The 9,388-nt window shown below is 41.1% G+C and overlaps 1 protein-coding gene and 1 long non-coding RNA gene across 2 annotated transcripts in view; both read right to left on the bottom strand.

Moving 5' to 3' along the window:
- LOC116706484 (uncharacterized) overlaps positions 1-9,388 on the bottom strand; it is a 16,474-nt gene that overhangs the window by 6,780 nt on the left and 306 nt on the right. The gene's annotated exons all lie outside the window — the stretch shown is intronic.
- On the bottom strand, positions 3,941-9,363 carry pcare2 (photoreceptor cilium actin regulator 2; the record flags this gene model as incomplete). The annotated part of the gene is given in 3 exon segments (XM_032543356.1): positions 3,941-4,597; positions 6,362-7,368; positions 7,402-9,363. Coding segments are annotated over 2 exon segments (2,607 nt in total). The 3' UTR covers positions 3,941-4,597; positions 6,362-6,402.

Raw genomic sequence — 9,388 nt, 5'->3', positions numbered from 1 at the left:
TTAATTTTGGGGCGTCTCATTCAATTTTATAGCATTTGAAAAAGATTGAAGTGTTTTGAAATAGTATTGAGTAAAAGTTGACATTTTCCAGTCTGATATTATCCATCAACATCCATTACTTTCATTTTAGTCTAAATAATTCCTCATTTCTGCTTTTCAAACTCAAACATTAGGTATAATTTCCTATAGATGAGGTTTATTGACCATAAATTCCCAAAATAACTAAAACTAAAGTTAATAAGTAAGTGTTACGTAGTGTTAGACGTCAAAAAAGTGACAAATATTGAAAAAGGGACAAAAACGTGAGAACAAGTTAAAAACACGGGAAGACCACACAAGGGTTAATTAAACAATGTCTATTTGTAATGTTGAATAAAACTTAAAATGTAACTCTCATCAAAATGCAACTTTTTGTGAATGTACACGAGACTAACTTTCGCTTAAAAGCATATTTAGGACAGAAGCGTCACTTTGAAGATTGACTGTATTTTCTTTTTTTCTGTCAAATGGCATTTTGAATGGAAGAGCTAGGGACGCTGCTATGATCGCATCAAAATCCCCATTTAGAAAACTAAGAAGGCTCAACGCAACATGAAACTTAGCTCGAAGCTTTGACGCTTTGATCTTCGGGAGAAGACACAGAGCGCAAGTGGACTCCAGTACCAGACTCACTTTATGATCAACACTGCAGATGCTGCTGGATCAGGGACTGTACAGTTGAGCCCAGCTCAGACCAGAAGTGGCAGACTCACCTGAGAGATACAAAGACTTTAGGATGGCTGGGGATAAAGGACATGCAACCAGAAGAGAAATGACTTGAAGACCACAATATAGTACCCACTTAAAAAAAGAAGGGCGTATTTATTATAGTATAATTGTCTGTATCGCATGAGCGTTGATATGATTGAGATAGGGGGCCATATTGATGACATACTGATGATAAATTCTCATGTTAAGGTTTCAAAATGGTAGCAAGTAACGTAGTAAGTACATAGATTACTTATCATCATAAGTGATCATTTTGGTTATTATGTTCATTAAGTGCACAGTGTAAGTAATGAGACACATACTCCATATATAAAGTTTATTACAGAATCTATAAAGTGTTACGTTGTTGTAATAAAGGGGGATGTACTTAGTGCTGCGTATATATGGGGATTTGATTGCTGAAGCGGACTGATGTTGTGTGTGATAAGTCCCGTTGTATGTTGCATGTTAGCAAGCAAGTTCATGAAGTTCTCACAAGGCTCTGAAGCATTAATTATTCCCCAAGACATCCAGTCAGTCATCAAGATGAAGTTATTACAGGAGCAAACGGAGACTGTTTCACTGTCTCCATCTTAAAATTGCCAAGGACCAGATTTCAAATATAGCTTTAATTGGACATTTGAGCCTTAAATTTTAAAATCCTACTTCAGAATGGTCAGATATTACCCGAGTGACACACTGGATATGTGCTATCTCATTCAGATGTGGAATGAATCTGGCTTAACAGCAGTATTCACTTTTAGAGTAGCCTGAAAACAAGTAAAAATATGGCTTCAATTAACCTGAAAAGAATTTGAAATGTAGCTATAATAAAACATTTAAGCCTTTAATTTTAACATCCCACACCAGAATGGTCCGATGTTACCCAGGTGACACACTGGATATGTGCTATTCTGGAAGGAACTCATAATGACTTCTGACCATAAGAAAAAAATTCAATAAATAAAAAAATAAATACAGCTGACCTGCTAACAAAGAAACCAAGGGGACTTATATATTGGCTGATCGGACCAATTTTAACACACAGTGGGAGACTAACAATAACTACAGACTAACTACAGAATCACAAATACTGCCAAACCTACCTAAAACTTATTCCAAATAAAACGTACTTTTACTTTTCTCAACTCAGCAAAAACTAATCTATAGAAATCTAAACCCCAGAATACCTACAGAGAGAAGAAAGCTACCCCCCCCCCGGACATATCAAGCAGTGGTAGTGTCCAATTAGGCCACCTCCCCTATAAAGCTGCTCCTTCTTCAAGCGCCACCCCTTAGAGCCAGCAGACCTCCTGGATCCTTCCCGGGTGTGGACTCCAAATCTGGTAAGCTCAAAAGAAAACCGGTTGTAGGACCAAATGACCATCCAAAAGTAACTAATAGTGTGCGCTTGCTAAACGATATGCAACAAATGAAGGTGTATAAACAAAAGCACATCAACTAAACCTAATGAACTTGAGTGCATGAGGTTCCTGCTCTTAAGCCGGTTGTGTGGCCATGGCTGTGGCCATCACAGGCCGTAACATCAGTAGTCATGAAATGCTTTGAGAGGCTCATGTTGCACCACATTAAGGCCTGTCCCCCCCCCCCAACCTGGTTTAACCTCCCACCCTCTGGCACAAGGTGCAGAACCTCCTACAGGGCAGGACAAATAGACCCTGGGCCACCAGGTCCCTATATTCATAAAGACTGTATGAGCTATGAAATGTAAATGTTGTACATATTGCTTGCTTCTCTACTTTTATTGTTTTTAGTGTTATTTGTTTTAATTTATATTTATTATTATGCACTGGCCGAAGAAGCACTGAAATGTCATTGTATACCCGATGTGCAATGACGAATAAAGATTCTTATTTTATCTCATTTTATGCTTTTAGGATTTTTCACAAATGACCACAGGGTCCACAGTGTTAATTTTGGGAAAAAATGACTATTGAGAAATACATAGGAAAGGAAATCCATGAAAAAAGATATTTCAATGATAACGTCTTGTTAAATAACAAAAAAAAATGAAAGCAAAGATAAAAGTAGTCGGTTAAGTTAACTGAAAGCTCACAAACAAGTATTTAAATAGATGATACATGATGAAGAGACAAATCCGGAACAATAGATGGCAGCATTGCTACACTAAGATCCATAACAATGTTCAAGTCAATCCAAGCTATTGATTCCCCATCAATGTATATATACTATATGATGATGTGATTGTCTTTAATTTTCCGCTTAATTGAACTCAAATATCCCACTAAATCTTTTGTTAACAGAACCATGTAATGAGCCACTTCAAAGCCTAGACTGGAGGCAAATATCTAGAAGTTATGTCATCATAATGATACATGGTAGCTGGAGTCTGTTAGATAGATGTTATTTAATTCAATCAAATTTTATTCATACTGTCAAATCACAACAGAAATGAACCCCTTAACCCTTTACCACACTCTATGATTTACAAAGACCCAACACTGTACTGATCTGGAAACATTGAAAACACTTCTCAAACCTCTTCAGATTAGCTTTCCACATACCATGGTGTCACATTTCTCACCTGACCGCAGCGAAGAGAGGCCACAACGGGTGTTATATGATCGTTATGTGATCATATTTTCTAGTTTTTATCAGGATTCTGGCTGCGGTGTTCCGAGCAAGTTGAAGGCGTCTAGGGTCAAAATTTGGAAGACCAGGAAAAGGGACATAGCAGTAATCAAGTTGGGATGACACAAACGCATGGATTACAGTTTCAGCATCATAAAATATATAAGGTTGTTTGAATTTTGGCAATGTTACTGAGATGGAAAAAATGCTTGATGTGTCAGGCGAGGATCACAAATCAATCCAAAGTCTTGAGCTTTCAGAGATAATGCATCCATCAATATTAATACACAGGTTCTTAAATAAGTGATCATATTTGGCTGGTCGTACTATAGATATATCAGTTGTATACTTCAATATATATACTGTGTACATGATTTAATTACTCAACATGTGAAGTTTAGGAAACTTAGAGTTAAGTTAAACAATACAGACATTAATTCATTTTTCTTATATTTGCTACTATTCTGGCTGGATATGGCTGAGATACCATGGTTATTATGACACATTGGCTGGGAATAACAGCCTGTGAATATTTCCATAAACGGCATTTTCAAGAAAAGACATAACACATGTTTTTTTGTTTTTATTGGGACACAGTCGAGGTAGAAAACATGGTTGACACTGATGGGGAACTAGTACAAACCATCCAAACACAAAATGGAATACATACAAAAACACTTGATTCGGATTATTATGGAAATTAGAGGGGTACTTTTTGATTTTGTTATAGCAGCTAAAAGCACCCCCCAAATCCCCCGTTTTCCTTCCAGCTCAGTGAACAGTGATCTGAAAAGATATGTGGGGGTGACAGTGGCTGCCATAACAAAACATGTACATTTATCTTTAACGTCAAACAAATGTATTGAGTCAAGATGCACAGTATATTAAGATTATATATGACCTTCTAAAAACTGATATAGACAAATTCTGACAGACTTTTCGGAAGTCAATCTATGAAAAATGTTCAGGTCCTTACCAACCACTTGAATTAATATTATAAATGTATTACCCACTCTCAGATACAAACCTCTTTCCCCATGAAAGGAAAGCCAAGAAAAAAAGAAAAGAGAAAGGTTCTTAACCTCCAAATCCTGCTAATCCATAATCCCTTACTTCGTTCCCTTTCCACCTTTTACTTTAGCAACGCAGCCCAATCCCAGCTGGGCTCTAGGCTGTGGTCACAGCAGCACTTGGATCCAACTGGGCATCGTCTCCTGTCGTCAGAGGGCTCCCCGGCCTATAGGAGAGCAGGAAAGGAGGGGCAAAGGAGTTTAAGTGCATGAGTGGATTATGTGGAGCTCCTAGGAGCTCAATTGACCGCATAGGTGGAGAGTGGCATGGGAGGGCTAATCCAATCTGAATTAGGCCAAGTGGTTTCTCCAGAGGGGGGAGGTGAGCTGGTAGCATATAACTGGTCACTGGGACTGTAGAATAAATTAGAGATAAAATGTTGGAAGAAACCTTTATTGCGTGCGTCCAAATGCATTGTGATAGAAGCAGAGTGACTAAATGTCTACTGGTAATCTTAAATCATAGATTTTAAAATGATAAGATATAGCAGACTCCGCTATGCAGGGCTGGGCCAGGGACTGCCTAATGAAGTGTGGGATCCATTGTTTTGGGAACTTGACCCATACTATGGACTGGTCGTGATATCTTGGGCTTTACTGTATTGATTTTGACAATTCTCTTTTAAATTTATCTCTCACAAGTTCCTGCTCCAGCTTCATGGACGTGCATTACTATGTAACTGTAGTATCAGTTTAAGTTATAGTTCATAGTGTACCTTAATGATAAAAATGCAATTACTAACATTGTAATTGACAGAATACGGTAGCACTTTACATACTACCACGGTAATAAGATGGTAATACTGGGGTAACAGTGTGATAATAAAGAGGTAATATATAGGTAATAATCACAGTAATAAGATGTAATACCGAGGTACCATAGTGATAAGAAGGTAACAGATGTAATAACATACAATTACCAAGGTAATAACTAGGAATGGTTTGATGTATATCTGGGTAGTGGTAATATAGTTACAGTCATATTGTAATACCATGATAATAATGGGGTAATATATGTTGATGTTTCCACAGTATTATAAGCTACTATCAGCATAATACCTTCCCAATTAGATAAAACTTGGATTTAAAATTGGTAATTAACATATTATGGTGAAATTCCATCCTTCATGTCCCAAATATTTCCCTTTTGTTTTAAGGTAATACTTTACAAATCATATGTTTAATCTTGTGACTTCTTACCTGGTATTGTCTATGTGACAACCATAATTTAGTGGTGCAAAATGCAAAACTTCCTGTTTCTATTTAATTGCATGATACTATTACAAAATCAGAGGTGTAGAGATTACCTGGAAATGTTTCTCATAGTTTCTGGTTAATAATCATGAGTCAGTGGGGCAAAATGCAAAACTGTTTCTATTCAATGACATGGTGTGCCTACATGTGGCTTGCCCAGTAGAGTGTGCTCCTCATGTAGGCGGAGTCATTTTGCAGTGGTCCTGGTTCAAGTCCGACCTACTGCCCTTTGCTTTGTGTTGTCCTGTCTCTCTCCCCCGTTCCCTATCGGTCTGTTCTGCTATCTAATAAAGAAAGCCTCCCAAAAAAGGACATCTGGTGTAGCACATACAAGTTGGACCAATAGTCTGGTGCCAGATCTGTTTTGTGTCTGCTGGCAAATGGTCAGAAGTGCTGATGCCCTTCACTTAAACAGTAAGAAAGGCAGTTGATTGAATCCTCACAGAAGTTCAAACTAACCTAATTGAGTGCTTTAGATACACCAATAATACCCTAACAGGGATTGTAGGTGATCAGATTTTAATAGTTTTCTAATAGTTGCCTGAAAACTCAAAGACTTGACGTGTCAAGTTTTAATTATGGTATTGGTTAGTACCCCGTCAAGTCCTTTATTTCATTAGCAATAAAGAAGCTGCAAAGATGAACAAGGTTAGTCTCAATTTTGTGACATTACTTACCTACATGTGGTTTTTACAGGCTGGTTCCCCTTGGCCTGGGTTTAGGCTGAACAGCCATCTTTGGAAAACTCTGAATAGGAAGTCACACTAGGCCTCTGTTCTGATTGGGTGCGGCGGGTAGTGTTGTCCATCCCTCTGATGGAGAGTCTGCCCCGGGAGGCCTCTCCCCATAATTTGGGAAGTACAGAACTACCAGTGGCTACGCAGGTCTGAGAGTCCTTTCTACAGAAGACTGAGCGGGCATCGTGAAAGGACACTGATGGAATGATCTCTTCAGTGGAGTTATCTGTGGCACGTGTTACCTGTCTTGGAGAACTTGGGCGAGATGAGGGTCTGGAGGTGGACTGAGGTCGGAATGCAGGAGGACTTGGAAATTTGTGGCACACAGAAGGACAAGAGGGCGGTAAGCGGACTCTAGAGACAGGCGGTGCTGTCACCGGCAGGCTGTAAGGGGACATCTCTCCCTCGTATAATTCATTGCTTCCACATCTCGGGCTCATTCTGGCTTGAGGGGGTGGCCCTCTGCTGCTTAATTCTGAACTACCTGTCTTGTCAGGACATTCTCCTGCATTTCGCATGTGAATCATCTTACGTGCCTGTTGGTAGAGCAAGTTAACCTTCTCCATTTCTGGATCCAGATCAATTTCTGTTTGCTGCTCTGTATCTTGTGTCCCCATTACAGCATCCGGCCTGAAAGGACGGGCAGACAAGATACTGATCGAGCTCGGCTTTGCGCTGGTCCGGTTTGGCAGCACTTCCATATTGTGCACCGATGCCTTAAGGCGCTGGGAGACTCCGTTCTTTTGGTTTATTTTTGGGAGACTCACAACTGAATCTTCCTGTGACCCTTCTTTATTTCCTGGTATGCCCTCAATTCTCTGGAAGGAATTGTCCATCAGAACCTCTGGGGGGGGAGGTGGAAGGTTGTCTACATCCAGGTCATCCCTGCCCTCGGGCCAACCGTTGTTGTTATTGTTGCCATAGATGACAACCCTCCCCTCATTACTGTATACTGTGTCAGATGATTGAAGGGTCCTACTTTTCCTGGGCCTCCTGATATGAGCTGGAACATTATCAAGGCTCTGTCCTGGTCGACCATCAACCCCTTGGCTAAATGTATTTATCAGCTTTCTGACAGAGTGGTTCTTGGGTGGTTGAGGTGCCAACCTTGGTAAGGAATCAGGTGATTGATTTGTTCTGAAGGGCCCTTTTTGTGCACCTGCTGATCCACTTACTGAATGCCTCCTTAGTCCAGCTCTATAGAGGTTATAATGAGGCCCTGCTATCTCTTTCTTTCCTTGGATTGTTTGTTGATCCAAGTTCCTCTGGCCCTTTTGTAGGTCTGTTATAATGGATGAAGAGTGTTCAGGCTTGGTTGCAGTGACAGCAGTCAGGGGTCGTTTGACCGTAGGCTGCCAATCCTGCATGTTATTTGGACACATGAAAAGAAAAGCTTGACTGGGATCTGGTGGGGCAGAGTTTGACCTCTTTCTGTCAGGCTCATCACCTTCATCATCATCCTCCTCCTCTTCATCCTCCTCCTCCTCTTCTTCATCTTCATTATAGCCTATCAGGTTGGGTATACTGCTGGCCGGAGTATCTAATGCACCACGAATGTTGATTCCAGATCCACAACTTCCAGATCCAGCACTCCCACGGTGGCGGCGGTGCCTCTCAGACCCTGTCAGACTCTCATTTTCTCCCCCAAAACCGCTGTCTTCACTGTGCAGTGCCAAATCCTCTGGGCTAGACTTCCTTAAGGCAGCCTCCTCCACCCGTGACAGCACTTGAGCCAACCTCTGCTCTGCTGCCTTCTTGGCCTGCAGCTTCTCAAACATTAGTTTAGAGAGGGAAGAAAAGTACTCCACTGCATCCTTAAGCGTGGTGTCACTCAGTGCCTGGACCGAGCCCCCCACATGCCGCATTTTCTCTGTTGAATGCTGGAGCAGTTGCTGTAAGAGATCCGGAGGTGGATAAGGGGGGTTGGATGCATCAGTTCTAGGTTTAGCTGACATTACAGCTGGGCCTATCATTCCAGAAGGCAAGGCCATGTAATCCTCATGTTCCTTCAACATGTGCTCCCCGTCCTCAGCCATCTCCTCTAGGGCCTGGTTGATTTCCTCAAAGCGAAACACCAAAGCAGACATTGTGGGCTGGAGGGACAGCTGGGTCTGGGCGGCCTGGTCCAGCAGGCCCAACAGGGTCTCATATTTGGAAATGTTCGGGTTCAAAAAGGCATAGGCTGCATGGTGAGCCCTCACCATCTGTGGTGGGAAGTCTACCCTTGTCTGTAAAATAGAGGCTTTTCTTTTCTTTTTGTTGGACTTCCCCTTGCCTTTATTTTTCTTTCTTTTCTCCATCTTTTTAATATTATCTGTTTGTATAACCTCATCAACATCTTCTCGGGGCATCACGTTTACCTCGGTTTCTTTAACATCATTTGTGTTTCGGGCACCTGTATCAAGTGCCGATTGAGACCACAAAGTCTCTTTCGTAGGATGTTCTTCTTCAATGGGTAATGGAAGTTCATTTTCTTCCTCGTTGGTCTCGAAACATTTGCTTTTCTCCTCTTCAGGTCTAGAATCAACATTGTCTTGTGGTACTTCAGCTCGCTGAGCCTTTGGAGGTCCAAGAGCTTCTGGCTTTGAAAATAACTTTCCTTTGGATGGAGAGCAGCCCATTATTGCATTCAAAGGTGATTCAAGAAAACCTTAAAAAAATCTCTGTCTCTGAAGAAAAAATAGTCAGGAGAAAAAGTGAAAGCCAAAGTGTATATCCATCAGGAAGGATTTGGATAGATGAGGTCTTCTAGGATCCTTCAACAATGTCCTGTTGTTGGCAGTCCATCTTCCACGTGCCAGTTTACTTTAATTTCTTCAGTTATTTTGATGCTCTGTCCTCGGAATGTTGTAGTCAAACGGTGCCGGGACACCTGAGTGTGCTGACTACCTACCGAGGCTTGTGATCAGGAGGAGCTGAAAAGATAAGACGGATTGGGGGGGAGGGGGGAGGGGGGTTTCTTCCCTC

This window comes from Etheostoma spectabile, chromosome 18 (assembly GCF_008692095.1).
Source record: "Etheostoma spectabile isolate EspeVRDwgs_2016 chromosome 18, UIUC_Espe_1.0, whole genome shotgun sequence".
Classification (NCBI taxonomy): domain Eukaryota; kingdom Metazoa; phylum Chordata; class Actinopteri; order Perciformes; family Percidae; genus Etheostoma; species Etheostoma spectabile.
The sequence above is the reverse complement of the archived record's forward strand: the minus strand, read 5'-3'. Positions and strand labels throughout refer to the sequence as shown.